General features: G+C 53.3%; 1 protein-coding gene across 1 annotated transcript in view; it reads left to right on the top strand.

Annotated features, from left to right (window-relative positions):
• Positions 1 to 1,959: 1,959 nt before the first annotated feature.
• Positions 1,960 to 17,320, top strand: part of ASH1L (ASH1 like histone lysine methyltransferase) — a 204,060-nt gene continuing 188,699 nt past the window's right edge. The window contains exon 1 of the mRNA XM_063946605.1: positions 1,960 to 2,360. Coding sequence (XP_063802675.1) covers positions 2,016 to 2,360 — 345 coding nt within the window. The 5' untranslated portion in view covers positions 1,960 to 2,015. The remainder of the gene's footprint in view (positions 2,361 to 17,320) is intronic.

Here is a 17,320-nt window from a genome sequence, read left to right on the forward strand (position 1 = left end):
AGTGTGAGTAAAGGGAAGGCTGTGTGAGGTGCAGGTAGCTGGCGGTGCCCCTGTGTGCTCTTCCTCAGTGTCTCTGCAGGTCTCTTAGTGTATAGGAGGACTCCCCTGCGGAAGGTGTGAGTGTGAGTAAAGGGAAGGCTGTGTGAGGTGCAGGTAGCTGGCGGTGCCCCTGTGTGCTCTTCCTCAGTGTCTCTGCCGGTCTCTTAGTGTATAGGAGGACTCCCCTGCGGAAGGTGTGAGTGTGAGTAAAGGGAAGGCTGTGTGAGGTGCAGGTAGCTGGCAGTGCCCCTGTGTGCTCTTCCTCAGTGTCTCTGCCGGTCTCTTAGTGTATAGGAGGACTCCCCTGCGGAAGGTGTGAGTGTGAGTAAAGGGAAGGCTGTGTGAGGTGCAGGTAGCTGGCAGTACCCCTGTGTGCTCTTCCTCAGTGTCTCTGCCGGTCTCTTAGTGTATAGGAGGACTCCCCTGTGGAAGGTGTGAGTGTGAGTAAAGGGAAGGCTGTGTGAGGTGCAGGTAGCTGGCAGTGCCCCTGTGTGCTCTTCCTCAGTGTCTCTGCCGGTCTCTTAGTGTATAGGAGGACTCCCCTGTGGAAGGTGTGAGTGTGAGTAAAGGGAAGGCTGTGTGAGGTGCAGGTAGCTGGCGGTGCCCCTGTATGCTCTTCCTCAGTGTCTCTGCCGGTCTCTTAGTGTATAGGAGGACTCCCCTGTGGAAGGTGTGAGTGTGAGTAAAGGGAAGGCTGTGTGAGGTGCAGGTAGCTGGCGGTGCCCCTGTGTGCTCTTCCTCAGTGTCTCTGCCGGTCTCTTAGTGTATAGGAGGACTCCCCTGCGGAAGGTGTGAGTGTGAGTAAAGGGAAGGCTGTGTGAGGTGCAGGTAGCTGGCGGTGCCCCTGTGTGCTCTTCCTCAGTGTCTCTGCCGGTCTCTTAGTGTATAGGAGGACTCCCCTGCGGAAGGTGTGAGTGTGAGTAAAGGGAAGGCTGTGTGAGGTGCAGGTAGCTGGCAGTGCCCCTGTGTGCTCTTCCTCAGTGTCTCTGCCGGTCTCTTAGTGTATAGGAGGACTCCCCTGCGGAAGGTGTGAGTGTGAGTAAAGGGAAGGCTGTGTGAGGTGCAGGTAGCTGGCAGTGCCCCTGTGTGCTCTTCCTCAGTGTCTCTGCCGGTCTCTTAGTGTATAGGGCAGGCATGTCCAAACCGCGGCCCTCCAGCTATTGATAAACTACACATCCCAGCATGCCCTGACACAGCTTTAGCATTCTCTTACAGCAAAACTGTGTCGGGGCATGCTGGGATATGTAGTTTCACAGCAGCTGGAGGGCCGCAGTTTGGACATGCCTGGTATAGGGGGATTCCCCGTGGGCCCAGCTGTCTGTGCTGCATATCTAAGGACTGGCTGGCGCTAGTAGTTCTGCCTTGCCGCTGTGGGATCTCCTGATTTCGAGGCAGCGAGGGTGCTGTGTATGAGCGCGCTCCCTGAGCCACTTCCTCTCTGAGTTAGGCCATGTACAGTCCGGGCGCACTGTGGCAGCCGCCATCTTGCTTGGTTTGTCTTTCCCTGCTCAACGTCCTATTTGGGCACATTAGCGTGTGTGTATTGGGGAAAATAGATTGCGAGCTCCACTGTGCCTTGGACTGAGCTGATGGTTGTTTCTCTATATTTCGCTTATGTATAGTAGGTGGAATGTTAGTAACCTAATGACAAATAAAGTGGGCTTGCTGGGATCCCGGTGATGGGATAGTCATTAGCACATTGCCTGAGAGTCACGTTGTGTCCGGGCGGTCTCGTGGGAGCACTGGAGCCCTCACCTTTTTAGCAGATGCCTTAATATGGAGTAGCGGAAAGCCTTGCTTAGCGGAGCCCCAGACAGCGTGGCGTTAGTCGTGCTGTTACTGCAGGGCTGGGTGGGGGGATGAGATACTCTGATGGGTGACCCATGATGGTGTTTGTGACCCTGTCCTTTGTATCCTGACAGTGCAACGGTCGCTAGATGCCGGCTGACTCCTAGCGAAGGCGCACCTTGCCGGGGATGGACCATAGGGACACTGCTATGTTAGGAGTGGGATCTGATTCAGATGGGCCTGTGAAACCCCCCTGTGCCACGACCAGCAAGAGAGACTCCGCCCCGGATAACAAGGCGCAGGACAAGGTCTCTGAGAGCGTCCCCGGTACCGACGCGCAGCAGTTCTCCATCACCGAAAGTGACTTCTCAGAGGGAAATCTAAGGTTAAAGATCGGCCTCCAAGCCAAGAGGACCAAGAAGCCCCCAAAGAACCTGGAGAATTATGTCTGTCGGCCGGCAATAAAGACCAGCATTAAGCACACTCGGAGGGTCCCAAAGGGCAGGAAGATGGTTGAGGACAGAGAGGAGCAGGTGGGTAAGAGAAGGGCCTGAATGCCTCGTTCCTCATCACATATCCAGCTACTTCTTCTCATCCAGCTCTGAGTGACTCAGAGACGTGCAGCTGATGTGTGTGCGCAAGTGAGCGAGTGAGTGGCTGGTGGGTGCACAAGTGTGAGCGAGCGTGTGGCCTGTGTGCGCAAGTGAGTGGCTGGTGGGTGCACAAGTGTGAGCGAGCGTGTGGCCTGTGTGCGCAAGTGAGTGGCTGGTGGGTGCACAAGTGTGAGCGAGCGTGTGGCCTGTGTGCGCAAGTGAGTGGCTGGTGGGTGCACAAGTGTGAGCGAGCGTGTGGCCTGTGTGCGCAAGTGAGTGGCTGGTGGGTGCACAAGTGTAAGCAAGCGCGGGGCCTGTGTGCGCAAGTGAACGAGTGAGTGGCTGGTGGGTGCACAAGTGTGAGCGAGCGTGGGGCCTGTGTGCGCAAGTGACTGGCTGGTGGGTGCACAAGTGTGAGCGAGCGTGTGGCCTGTGTGCGCAAGTGAGTGGCTGGTGGGTGCACAAGTGTGAGCGAGCGCGGGGCCTGTGTGTGCACAAGTGTGAGCGAGCGTGTGGCCTGTGTGCGCAAGTGAGTGGCTGGTGGGTGCACAAGTGTGAGCGAGCGTGTGGCCTGTGTGCGCAAGTGAGTGGCTGGTGGGTGCACAAGTGTGAGCGAGCGCGGGGCCTGTGTGTGCACAAGTGTGAGCGAGCGTGTGGCCTGTGTGCGCAAGTGAGTGGCTGGTGGGTGCACAAGTGTGAGCGAATGCGGGGCCTGTGTGTGCACAAGTGTGAGCGAGCGTGTGGCCTGTGTGCGCAAGTGAGTGGCTGGTGGGTGCACAAGTGTGAGCGAGCGTGGGACCTGTGTGCGCAAGTGAGCGAGTGAGTGGCTGGTGGGTGCACAAGTGTGAGCGAGCGTGGGGCCTGTGTGCGCAAGTGAGCGAGTGAGTGGCTGGTGGGTGCACAAGTGTGAGCGAGCGTGGGGCCTGTGTGCGCAAGTAAGCGAGTGAGTGGCTGGTGGGTGCACAAGTGTGAGCGAGCGTGGGGCATGTGTGCACAAGTGAGTGGCTGGTCGGTGCACAAGTGTGAGCGAGCGCGGGGCCTGTGTGTGCACAAGTGTGAGCGAGCGTGTGGCCTGTGTGCGCAAGTGAGTGGCTGGTGGGTGCACAAGTGTGAGCGAGCGTGTGGCCTGTGTGCGCAAGTGAGTGGCTGGTGGGTGCACAAGTGTGAGCGAGCGCGGGGCCTGTGTGTGCACAAGTGTGAGCGAGCGTGTGGCCTGTGTGCGCAAGTGAGTGGCTGGTGGGTGCACAAGTGTGAGCGAATGCGGGGCCTGTGTGTGCACAAGTGTGAGCGAGCGTGTGGCCTGTGTGCGCAAGTGAGTGGCTGGTGGGTGCACAAGTGTGAGCGAGTGTGGGACCTGTGTGCGCAAGTGAGCGAGTGAGTGGCTGGTGGGTGCACAAGTGTGAGCGAGCGTGGGGCCTGTGTGCGCAAGTGAGCGAGTGAGTGGCTGGTGGGTGCACAAGTGTGAGCGAGCGTGGGGCCTGTGTGCGCAAGTAAGCGAGTGAGTGGCTGGTGGGTGCACAAGTGTGAGCGAGCGTGGGGCATGTGTGCACAAGTGAGTGGCTGGTCGGTGCACAAGTGTGAGCGAGCGCGGGGCCTGTGTGTGCACAAGTGTGAGCGAGCGTGTGGCCTGTGTGCGCAAGTGAGTGGCTGGTGGGTGCACAAGTGTGAGCGAGCGTGTGGCCTGTGTGCGCAAGTGAGTGGCTGGTGGGTGCACAAGTGTGAGCGAGCGCGGGGCCTGTGTGTGCACAAGTGTGAGCGAGCGTGTGGCCTGTGTGCGCAAGTGAGTGGCTGGTGGGTGCACAAGTGTGAGCGAATGCGGGGCCTGTGTGTGCACAAGTGTGAGCGAGCGTGTGGCCTGTGTGCGCAAGTGAGTGGCTGGTGGGTGCACAAGTGTGAGCGAGCGTGGGACCTGTGTGCGCAAGTGAGCGAGTGAGTGGCTGGTGGGTGCACAAGTGTGAGCGAGCGTGGGGCCTGTGTGCGCAAGTGAGCGAGTGAGTGGCTGGTGGGTGCACAAGTGTGAGCGAGCGTGGGGCCTGTGTGCGCAAGTAAGCGAGTGAGTGGCTGGTGGGTGCACAAGTGTGAGCGAGCGTGGGGCATGTGTGCACAAGTGAGTGGCTGGTCGGTGCACAAGTGTGAGCGAGCGCGGGGCCTGTGTGTGCACAAGTGTGAGCGAGCGTGTGGCCTGTGTGCGCAAGTGAGTGGCTGGTGGGTGCACAAGTGTGAGCGAGCGTGTGGCCTGTGTGCGCAAGTGAGTGGCTGGTGGGTGCACAAGTGTGAGCGAGCGTGTGGCCTGTGTGCGCAAGTGAGTGGCTGGTGGGTGCACAAGTGTGAGCGAGCGTGGGGCCTGTGTGCGCAAGTGAGTGGCTGGTCGGTGCACAAGTGTGAGCGAGTGCATGGCTGGTGTGCTTATGTGTAAGCAATCTGGGGCTGGGGTGCGCACGTGTAAGATAGCGCAGGGCTGGGGTGTGAGCGAGCAGCTGGTGTGCGCATGCATTTGTGAGCGAGATGTTGGAGAGCGCACACGTTTGACCGAGCGTCTGTTGGGTGTTTGAGCGAGTGGCAGTGTGCACACGTGTCTGTGAGAGCTGGTGGCTTGTGTGCGCACGTCTGTGCGAGTGAGCGGCTGCTGTGCGCACGTGTGTGAATGAGTAGCTGGTGTGTGTGTTTGTGTGTAAGAGTGAGCGGCTGGTGTGTATGTGAGAGTGAGCGGCTGGTGTGTGTCTGTGTGAGTGAGCGGCTGGTGTGTGTGTGAGAGTGAGCGGCTGGTGTCTGTGTGAGAGTGAGCGGCTGGTGTGTATGTGAGAGTGAGCGGCTGGTGTGTGTCTGTGTGAGTGAGCGGCTGGTGTGTGTGTGAGAGTGAGCGGCTGGTGTCTGTGTGAGTGAGCGGCTGGTGTGTATGTGAGAGTGAGCGGCTGGTGTGTGTCTGTGTGAGTGAGCGGCTGGTGTGTATGTGAGAGTGAGCGGCTGGTGTCTGTGTGAGTGAGCGGCTGGTGTGTATGTGAGAGTGAGCGGCTGGTGTGTGTGTGAGAGTGAGCGGCTGGTGTGTGTCTGTGTGAGTGAGCGGCTGGTGTATGTGTGAGAGTGAGCGGCTGGTGTCTGTGTGAGTGAGCGGCTGGTGTCTGTGTGAGTGAGCGGCTGGTGTGTATGTGAGAGTGAGCGGCTGGTGTGTGTCTGTGTGAGTGAGCGGCTGCTGTGCGCACGTGTGTGAATGAGTAGCTGGTGTGTGTGTTTGTGTGTAAGAGTGAGCGGCTGGTGTGTATGTGAGAGTGAGCGGCTGGTGTGTGTCTGTGTGAGTGAGCGGCTGGTGTGTGTGTGAGAGTGAGCGGCTGGTGTCTGTGTGAGTGAGCGGCTGGTGTGTATGTGAGAGTGAGCGGCTGGTGTGTGTCTGTGTGAGTGAGCGGCTGGTGTGTATGTGAGAGTGAGCGGCTGGTGTCTGTGTGAGTGAGCGGCTGGTGTGTATGTGAGAGTGAGCGGCTGGTGTGTGTGTGAGAGTGAGCGGCTGGTGTGTGTCTGTGTGAGTGAGCGGCTGGTGTATGTGTGAGAGTGAGCGGCTGGTGTCTGTGTGAGTGAGCGGCTGGTGTCTGTGTGAGTGAGCGGCTGGTGTGTATGTGAGAGTGAGCGGCTGGTGTGTGTCTGTGTGAGTGAGCGGCTGGTGTGTGTGTGAGAGTGAGCGGCTGGTGTCTGTGTGAGTGAGCGGCTGGTGTGTATGTGAGAGTGAGCGGCTGGTGTGTGTGTGAGAGTGAGCGGCTGGTGTGTATGTGAGAGTGAGCGGCTGGTGTCTGTGTGAGTGAGCGGCTGGTGTGTATGTGAGAGTGAGCGGCTGGTGTGTGTGTGAGAGTGAGCGGCTGGTGTCTGTGTGAGTGAGCGGCTGGTGTGTATGTGAGAGTGAGCGGCTGGTGTGTGTCTGTGTGAGTGAGCGGCTGGTGTGTATGTGAGAGTGAGCGGCTGGTGTCTGTGTGAGTGAGCGGCTGGTGTGTATGTGAGAGTGAGCGGCTGGTGTGTGTGTGAGAGTGAGCGGCTGGTGTGTATGTGAGAGTGAGCGGCTGGTGTGTGTCTGTGTGAGTGAGCGGCTGGTGTCTGTGTGAGTGAGCGGCTGGTGTGTATGTGAGAGTGAGCGGCTGGTGTGTGTCTGTGTGAGTGAGCGGCTGGTGTGTATGTGAGAGTGAGCGGCTGGTGTGTGTCTGTGTGAGTGAGCGGCTGGTGTCTGTGTGAGTGAGCGGCTGGTGTGTATGTGAGAGTGAGCGGCTGGTGTGTGTGTGAGAGTGAGCGGCTGGTGTCTGTGTGAGTGAGCGGCTGGTGTGTATGTGAGAGTGAGCGGCTGGTGTGTGTCTGTGTGAGTGAGCGGCTGGTGTGTATGTGAGAGTGAGCGGCTGGTGTGTGTCTGTGTGAGTGAGCGGCTGGTGTGTGTGTGAGAGTGAGCGGCTGGTGTCTGTGTGAGTGAGCGGCTGGTGTGTATGTGAGAGTGAGCGGCTGGTGTGTGTCTGTGTGAGTGAGCGGCTGGTGTGTATGTGAGAGTGAGCGGCTGGTGTGTGTCTGTGTGAGTGAGCGGCTGGTGTGTGTGTGAGAGTGAGCGGCTGGTGTCTGTGTGAGTGAGCGGCTGGTGTGTATGTGAGAGTGAGCGGCTGGTGTGTGTCTGTGTGAGTGAGCGGCTGGTGTGTGTGTGAGAGTGAGCGGCTGGTGTCTGTGTGAGTGAGCGGCTGGTGTGTATGTGAGAGTGAGCGGCTGGTGTGTGTCTGTGTGAGTGAGCGGCTGGTGTGTATGTGAGAGTGAGCGGCTGGTGTCTGTGTGAGTGAGCGGCTGGTGTGTATGTGAGAGTGAGCGGCTGGTGTGTGTGTGAGAGTGAGCGGCTGGTGTGTATGTGAGAGTGAGCGGCTGGTGTGTGTCTGTGTGAGTGAGCGGCTGGTGTCTGTGTGAGTGAGCGGCTGGTGTGTATGTGAGAGTGAGCGGCTGGTGTGTGTCTGTGTGAGTGAGCGGCTGGTGTGTATGTGAGAGTGAGCGGCTGGTGTGTGTCTGTGTGAGTGAGCGGCTGGTGTCTGTGTGAGTGAGCGGCTGGTGTGTATGTGAGAGTGAGCGGCTGGTGTGTGTGTGAGAGTGAGCGGCTGGTGTCTGTGTGAGTGAGCGGCTGGTGTGTATGTGAGAGTGAGCGGCTGGTGTGTGTCTGTGTGAGTGAGCGGCTGGTGTGTATGTGAGAGTGAGCGGCTGGTGTGTGTCTGTGTGAGTGAGCGGCTGGTGTGTGTGTGAGAGTGAGCGGCTGGTGTCTGTGTGAGTGAGCGGCTGGTGTGTATGTGAGAGTGAGCGGCTGGTGTGTGTCTGTGTGAGTGAGCGGCTGGTGTGTATGTGAGAGTGAGCGGCTGGTGTGTGTCTGTGTGAGTGAGCGGCTGGTGTGTGTGTGAGAGTGAGCGGCTGGTGTCTGTGTGAGTGAGCGGCTGGTGTGTATGTGAGAGTGAGCGGCTGGTGTGTGTCTGTGTGAGTGAGCGGCTGGTGTGTGTGTGAGAGTGAGCGGCTGGTGTCTGTGTGAGTGAGCGGCTGGTGTGTATGTGAGAGTGAGCGGCTGGTGTGTGTCTGTGTGAGTGAGCGGCTGGTGTGTATGTGAGAGTGAGCGGCTGGTGTGTGTCTGTGTGAGTGAGCGGCTGGTGTGTGTGTGAGAGTGAGCGGCTGGTGTCTGTGTGAGTGAGCGGCTGGTGTGTATGTGAGAGTGAGCGGCTGGTGTGTGTCTGTGTGAGTGAGCGGCTGGTGTGTATGTGAGAGTGAGCGGCTGGTGTGTGTCTGTGTGAGTGAGCGGCTGGTGTGTGTGTGAGAGTGAGCGGCTGGTGTCTGTGTGAGTGAGCGGCTGGTGTGTATGTGAGAGTGAGCGGCTGGTGTGTGTCTGTGTGAGTGAGCGGCTGGTGTGTATGTGAGAGTGAGCGGCTGGTGTGTGTCTGTGTGAGTGAGCGGCTGGTGTGTATGTGAGAGTGAGCGGCTGGTGTGTGTGTGAGAGTGAGCGGCTGGTGTCTGTGTGAGTGAGCGGCTGGTGTGTATGTGAGAGTGAGCGGCTGGTGTCTGTGTGAGTGAGCGGCTGGTGTGTATGTGAGAGTGAGCGGCTGGTGTGTGTCTGTGTGAGTGAGCGGCTGGTGTGTGTGTGAGAGTGAGCGGCTGGTGTCTGTGTGAGTGAGCGGCTGGTGTGTATGTGAGAGTGAGCGGCTGGTGTGTGTCTGTGTGAGTGAGCGGCTGGTGTGTATGTGAGAGTGAGCGGCTGGTGTGTGTCTGTGTGAGTGAGCGGCTGGTGTGTGTGTGAGAGTGAGCGGCTGGTGTCTGTGTGAGTGAGCGGCTGGTGTGTATGTGAGAGTGAGCGGCTGGTGTGTGTCTGTGTGAGTGAGCGGCTGGTGTGTATGTGAGAGTGAGCGGCTGGTGTGTGTCTGTGTGAGTGAGCGGCTGGTGTGTATGTGAGAGTGAGCGGCTGGTGTGTGTGTGAGAGTGAGCGGCTGGTGTCTGTGTGAGTGAGCGGCTGGTGTGTATGTGAGAGTGAGCGGCTGGTGTCTGTGTGAGTGAGCGGCTGGTGTGTATGTGAGAGTGAGCGGCTGGTGTGTGTCTGTGTGAGTGAGCGGCTGGTGTGTGTGTGAGAGTGAGCGGCTGGTGTCTGTGTGAGTGAGCGGCTGGTGTGTATGTGAGAGTGAGCGGCTGGTGTGTGTCTGTGTGAGTGAGCGGCTGGTGTGTATGTGAGAGTGAGCGGCTGGTGTGTGTCTGTGTGAGTGAGCGGCTGGTGTGTATGTGAGAGTGAGCGGCTGGTGTGTGTCTGTGTGAGTGAGCGGCTGGTGTGTATGTGAGAGTGAGCGGCTGGTGGGTGTGTTTGTGTGTGTGTGAGCGGCTGGTGTGTGTTTGTGTGTGCGGCTGGTGTGTGTAAGTGGCTGGTGTGTGTGAGCGACTGGTGTATGTGTGTGTGTGAGCGACTGGTGTATGTGTGTGTGTGTGAGCGGCTGGTGTATGTGTGTGTGTGTGTGTGAGCGGCTGGTGTATGTGTGTGTGTGAGCGGCTGGTGTGTGTGTGTGAGTGAGCGGCTGGTGTGTGTGTGTGAGTGGCTGGTGTGTGTGTGAGCGGCTGGTGTGTGTGTGAGCGGCTGGTGTGTGTGTGAGCGGCTGGTGTATGTATGTGTGTGTGTGTGTGTGTGTGAGCGGCTGGTGTATGTATGTGTGTGTGTGTGAGCGGCTGGTGTGTGTGTGAGCGGCTGGTGTATGTATGTGTGTGTGTGAGTGAGCGGCTGGTGTGTGTGTGAGTGAGCGGCTGGTGTGTGTGTGTGAGTGAGCGGCTGGTGTGTGTGTGTGTGTGTGTGTGTGTGTGTGAGCGGCTGGTGTATATATATATATATATATGTGTGTGTGTGTGTGAGTGAGCGGCTGGTGTGATATTACAGAAGCTATACATACACACAGTACTGTAGGGGTAGCTCCGCCCTGTGATCTCTTTGACCAATCAGATGATCTCACAGAATATAAATAGACTACACTTGAGAAGACGTCACACAATGTACTGATGGCCTCGCGTGTATGTGACCAGACACAACATGATCGGCATATTCCTCTCTGTACAGTAACACCGGCGCCTTACTCCCAGTATTACCCCATCTTACTACTGATCTCCTGTGCGCCTCTGCACATCATACATGGGAACACGCCGGATTACCCCCGGGAGGTCAGTGACTCTACACAATGCTTTCTTATCACTATGGGGGATAATTATCATATAGCTTCCTAAGTGAGAATGTCCCAGGAACTGTTCCCAAATGTCAGTGCATTTTATACCCGAAATCCCTTCTACGTTGCTCATAAATCCATGGTCTATGTGTTCCTGTATCTCTCCAGCAGCGCCCTGTATGTAACATGATAACCAGTGTGGGGGGATATATAATGCAGGTGCAGATGGGGATATAATAACAGTGTGGGGGGGATATATAATGCAGGTGCAGATGGGGATATAATACCAGTGTGGGGGGGATATATAATGCAGGTGCAGATGGGGATATAATACCAGTGTGGGGGGATATATAATGCAGGTGCAGATGGGGATATAATACCAGTGTGGGGGGATATATAATGCAGGTGCAGATGGGGATATAATACCAGTGTGGGGGATATATAATGCAGGTGCAGATGGGGATATAATACCAGTGTGGGGGGGATATATAATGCAGGTGCAGATGGGGATATAATACCAGTGTGGGGGGATATATACTGCAGGTGCAGATGGGGATAGAATACCAGTGTGGAGGGATATATAATGCAGGTGCAGATGGAGATATAATACCAGTGTGGGGGGATATATAATGCAGGTGCATATGGGGATATAATACCAGTGTGGGGGGGGGGTATATAATGCAGGTGCAGATGGAGATATAATACCAGTGTGGGGGGGATATAATGCAGGTGCAGATGGGGATAGAATACCAGTGTGGGGGGATATATAATGCAGGTGCAGATGGGGATAGAATACCAGTGTGGGGGAAATATAATGCAGGTGCAGATGGGGATATAATACCATGTGGGGGGATATATAATGCAGGTGCAGATGGGGATAGAATACCAGTGTGGGGGGGATATATACTGCAGGTGCAGAAGGGGATATAATAACAGTGTGGGGAGATATATGATGCAGGTGCAGATGGAGATATAATATCAGTGTGGGGGGATATATAATGCAGGTGCAGATGGGGATATAATACCAGTGTGGGGGGATATATAATGCAGGTGCAGATGGGGATAGAATACCAGTGTGGGGGGGGGGGATATATAATGCAGGTGCAGATGGGATATAATACCAGTGTGGGGGGGGGATATATAATGCAGGTGCAGATGGGGATATAATACCAGTGTGGGGGGATATATAATGCAGGTGCAGATGGGGATATAATACCAGTGTGGGGGGATATATAATGCAGGTGCAGATGGAGATATAATACCAGTGTGGGGGGATATATAATGCAGGTGCAGATGGGGATATAATACCAGTGGGGGGGGATATATAATGCAGGTGCAGATGGGGATAGAATACCAGTGTGGGGGGGGGGGGGGGGGGATATATAATGCAGGTGCAGATGGGGATATAATACCAGTGTGGGGGGATATATAATGCAGTTGCAGATGGGGATATAATACCAGTGTGGGGGGATATATAATGCAGGTGCAGATGGGGATATAATACCAGTGTGGGGGGATATATACTGCAGGTGCAGATGGGGATATAATACCAGTGTGGGGGGATATATACTGAAGGTGCAGATGGGATATAATACCAGTGTGGGGGATATATAATGCAGGTGCAGATGGAGATATAATACCAGTGTAGGGGGATATATAATGCAGGTGCAGATGGGGATATAATACCAGTGTGGGGGGATATATAATGCAGGTGCAGATGGGGATATAATACCAGTGTGGGGGGATATATAATGCAGGTGCAGATGGGGATATAATACCAGTGTGGGGGGATATATAATGCAGGTGCAGATGGGGATATAATACCAGTGTGGGGGGATATATAATGCAGGTGCAGATGGGGATATAATACCAGTGTGGGGGGATATGTAATGCAGGTGCAGATGGGGATATAATACCAGTGTGGGGGGATATATAATGCAGGTGCAGATGGGGATAAAATACAGTGTGGGGGGATATGTAATGCAAGTGCAGATGGGGATATAATACCAGTGTGGGGGGATATATAATGCAGGTGCAGATGGGGATATAATACCAGTGTGGGGGGATATATAATGCAGGTGCAGATGGGGATATAATACCAGTGTGGGGGATATATACTGCAGGTGCAGATGGGATAGAATACCAGTGTGGGGGGATATATAATGCAGGTGCAGATGGAGATATAATACCAGTGTGGGGGGATATATAATGCAGGTGCAGATGGGGATAGAATACCAGTGTGGGGGGGATATATAATGCAGGTGCAGATGGGGTTATAATACCAGTGTGGGGGGATATATAATGCAGGTGCAGATGGGGATATAATACTAGTGTGGGGGGATATATAATGCAGGTGCAGATGGAGATATAATACCAGTGTGGGGGGATATATAATGCAGGTGCAGATGGAGATATAATACCAGTGTGTGTGGGGGGGGGGGGGGGATATATAATGCAGGTGCAGATGGGGATATAATACCAGTGTGGGGGGATATATAATGCAGGTGCAGATGGAGATATAATACCAGTGTGGGGGGATATATAATGCAGGTGCAGATGGAGATATAATACCAGTGTGTGTGTGTGTGTGTGGTGGGGGGGGGGGGGGGGGATATATAATGCAGGTGCAGATGGGGATATAATACCAGTGTGGGGGGGATATATACTGCAGGTGCAGAAAGGGATATAATAACAGTGTGGGAGATATATAATGCAGGTGCAGATGGAGATATAATACCAGTGTGGGGAGATATATAATGCAGGTGCAGATGGGATATAATACCAGTGTTTGGGGATATATAATGCAGGTGCAGATGGGGATAGAATACCAGTGTGGGGGGGATATATAATGCAGGTGCAGATGGGGATATAATACCAGTGTGGGGGGATATATAATGCAGGTGCCGATGGGGATAGAATACCAGTGTGGGGGGATATATAATGCAGGTGCAGATGGGGATATAATACCAGTGTGGGGGATATATAATGCAGGTGCAGATGGGGATAGAATACCAGTGTGGGGGGGATATATAATGCAGGTGCAGATGGGGATATAATACCAGTGTGGGGGGATATATAATGCAGGTGCCGATGGGGATAGAATACCAGTGTGGGGGGATATATAATGCAGGTGCAGATGGGGATATAATACCAGTGTGGGGGGATATATAATGCAGGTGCAGATGGTGATATAATACCAGTGTGGGGGGATATATAATGCAGGTGCAGATGGGGATATAATACCAGTGTGGGGGGGATATATACTGCAGGTGCAGAAGGGGATATAATAACAGTGTGGGGAGATATATAATGCAGGTGCAGATGGAGATATAATACCAGTGTGGGGGGATATATAATGCAGGTGCAGATGGGGATATAATACCAGTGTGTGTGTGTGTGTGTGGGGGGGGGGGGGGGGGATATATAATGCAGGTGCAGATGGGGATATAATACCAGTGTGGGGGGATATATAATGCAGGTGCAGATGGAGATATAATACCAGTGTGGGGGGATATATAATGCAGGTGCAGATGGGGATATAATACCAGTGTGGGGGGATATATAATGCAGGTGCAGATGGGGATAGAATACCAGTGTGTGGGGGGATATATAATGCAGGTGCAGATGGGATAGAATACCAGTGTGGGGGGGAATATAATGCAGGTGCAGATGGAGATATAATACCAGTGTGTGTGTGTGTGTGTGTGTGTGTGGGGATATATAATGCAGGTGCAGATGGGGATATAATACCAGTGTGGGGGGGGATATATACTGCAGGTGCAGAAGGGGATATAATAACAGTGTGGGGAGATATATAATGCAGGTGCAGATGGAGATATAATACCAGGTGTGGGGGGATATATAATGCAGGTGCAGATGGGGATATAATACCAGTGTGTGTGTGTGTGTGTGGGGGGGGGGGGAATATATAATGCAGGTGCAGATGGGGATATAATACCAGTGTGGGGGATATATAATGCAGGTGCAGATGGAGATATAATACTAGTGTGGGGGATATATAATGCAGGTGCAGATGGGGATATAATACCAGTGTGGGGGATATATAATGCAGGTGCAGATGGGGATAGAATACCAGTGTGTGGGGGGATATATAATGCAGGTGCAGATGGGGATAGAATACCAGTGTGGGGGGAAATATAATGCAGGTGCAGATGGGGATAGAATACCAGTGTGGGGGGATATATAATGCAGGTGCAGATGGGGATAGAATACCAGTGTGAGGGGGGATATATAATGCAGGTGCAGATGGGGATATAATACCAGTGTGGGGGGGGATATATAATGCAGGTGTAGATGGGGATATAATACCAGTGTGTGGGGGGGGGGGGGGGGGATATATAATGCAGGTGCAGATGGGGATATAATACCAGTGTGGGGGGGATATATAATGCAGGTGCAGATGGAGATATAATACCAGTGTGGGGGGGATATATAATGCAGGTGCAGATGGGGATATAATACCAGTGTGGGGGGATATATAATACAGGTGCAGATGGAGATATAATACCAGTGTGGGGGGATATATAATGCAGGTGCAGATGGGGATATAATACCAGTGTGGGGGGATATATAATGCAGGTGCAGATGGGGATAGAATACCAGTGTGGAGGGATATAATGCAGGTGCAGATGGGGATAGAATACCAGTGTGGGGGGATATATATTGCAGGTGCAGATGGGGATAGAATACCAGTGTGGGGGGATATATAATGCAGGTGCAGATGGGGATATAATATCAGTGTGGGGGGGATATATAATGCAGGTGCAGATGGGGATATAATACCAGTGTGGGGGATATATAATGCAGGTGCAGATGGGGATATAATACCAGTGTGGGGGGATATATAATGCAGGTGCAGATGGGGATATAATACCAGTGTGGGGGGATATATAATGCAGGTGCAGATGGGGATATAATACCAGTGTGGGGGGATATATAATGCAGGTGCAGATGGGGATAGAATACCAGTGTGGGGGGGATATATAATGCAGGTGCAGATGGGGATATAATACCAGTGTGGGGGGATATATAATGCAGGTGCAGATGGAGATATAATACCAGTGTGGGGGGATATATAATGCAGGTGCAGATGGGGATAGAATACCAGTGTGGGGGGGATATATAATGCAGGTGCAGATGGGGATATAATAACAGTGTGGGGGGGATATATAATGCAGGTGCAGATGGGGATATAATACCAGTGTGGGGGGGATATATAATGCAGGTGCAGATGGGGATATAATACCAGTGTGGGGGGGATATATAATGCAGGTGCAGATGGGGATATAATACCAGTGTGGGGGGGATATATAATGCAGGTGCAGATGGGGATATAATACCAGTGTGGGGGGGGATATATAATGCAGGTGCAGATGGGGATATAATACCAGTGTGGGGGGGATATATAATGCAGGTGCAGATGGGGATATAATACCAGTGTGGGGGGGATATATAATGCAGGTGCAGATGGGGATATAATACCAGTGGGGGGGATATATAATGCAGGTGCAGATGGGGATAGAATACCAGTGGGGGGGGGGATATATAATGCAGGTGGAGATGGAGATATAATACCAGTGTGGGGGGGATATATAATGCAGGTACAGATGGGGATAGAATACCAGTGGGGGGGGATATATAATGCAGGTGCAGATGGGGATAGAATACCAGTGTGGGGGGATATATAATGCAGGTGCAGATGGGGATATAATACCAGTGTGGGGGGATATATACTGCAGGTGCAGATGGGGATAGAATACCAGTGTGGGGGGATATATAATGCAGGTGCAGATGGAGATATAATACCAGTGTGGGGGGATATATAATGCAGGTGCAGATGGGGATAGAATACCAGTGTGGGGGGGATATATAATGCAGGTGCAGATGGGGTTATAATACCAGTGTGGGGGGATATATAATGCAGGTGCAGATGGGGATATAATACCAGTGTGGGGGGATATATAATGCAGGTGCAGATGGAGATATAATACCAGTGTGGGGGGATATATAATGCAGGTGCAGATGGAGATATAATACCAGTGTGTGTGTGTGTGTGTGTGTGTGGGGGGGGGGGGATATATAATGCAGGTGCAGATGGAGATATAATACCAGTGTGGGGGGATATATAATGCAGGTGCAGATGGAGATATAATACCAGTGTGGGGGGATATATAATGCAGGTGCAGATGGAGATATAATACCAGTGTGTGTGTGTGTGTGTGTGTGTGGTGGGGGGGGGGGGGGGGGGATATATAATGCAGGTGCAGATGGGGATATAATACCAGTGTGGGGGGGATATATACTGCAGGTGCAGAAAGGGATATAATAACAGTGTGGGGAGATATATAATGCAGGTGCAGATGGAGATATAATACCAGTGTGGGGAGATATATAATGCAGGTGCAGATGGTGATATAATACCAGTGTTTGGGGATATATAATGCAGGTGCAGATGGGGATAGAATACCAGTGTGGGGGGGATATATAATGCAGGTGCAGATGGGGATATAATACCAGTGTGGGGGGATATATAATGCAGGTGCCGATGGGGATAGAATACCAGTGTGGGGGGATATATAATGCAGGTGCAGATGGGGATATAATACCAGTGTGGGGGATATATAATGCAGGTGCAGATGGGGATAGAATACCAGTGTGGGGGGGATATATAATGCAGGTGCAGATGGGGATATAATACCAGTGTGGGGGGATATATAATGCAGGTGCCGATGGGGATAGAATACCAGTGTGGGGGGATATATAATGCAGGTGCAGATGGGGATATAATACCAGTGTGGGGGGATATATAATGCAGGTGCAGATGGTGATATAATACCAGTGTGGGGGGATATATAATGCAGGTGCAGATGGGGATATAATACCAGTGTGGGGGGGATATATACTGCAGGTGCAGAAGGGGATATAATAACAGTGTGGGGAGATATATAATGCAGGTGCAGATGGAGATATAATACCAGTGTGGGGGGATATATAATGCAGGTGCAGATGGGGATATAATACCAGTGTGTGTGTGGGGGGGGGTGGGGGGATATATAATGCAGGTGCAGATGGGGATATAATACCAGTGTGGGGGGATATATAATGCAGGTGCAGATGGAGATATAATACCAGTGTGGGGGGATATATAATGCAGGTGCAGATGGGGATATAATACCAGTGTGGGGGGATATATAATGCAGGTGCAGATGGGGA

Source organism: Pseudophryne corroboree, chromosome 12, assembly GCF_028390025.1.
Source record: "Pseudophryne corroboree isolate aPseCor3 chromosome 12, aPseCor3.hap2, whole genome shotgun sequence".
Taxonomy (NCBI): Eukaryota; Metazoa; Chordata; class Amphibia; order Anura; family Myobatrachidae; genus Pseudophryne; species Pseudophryne corroboree.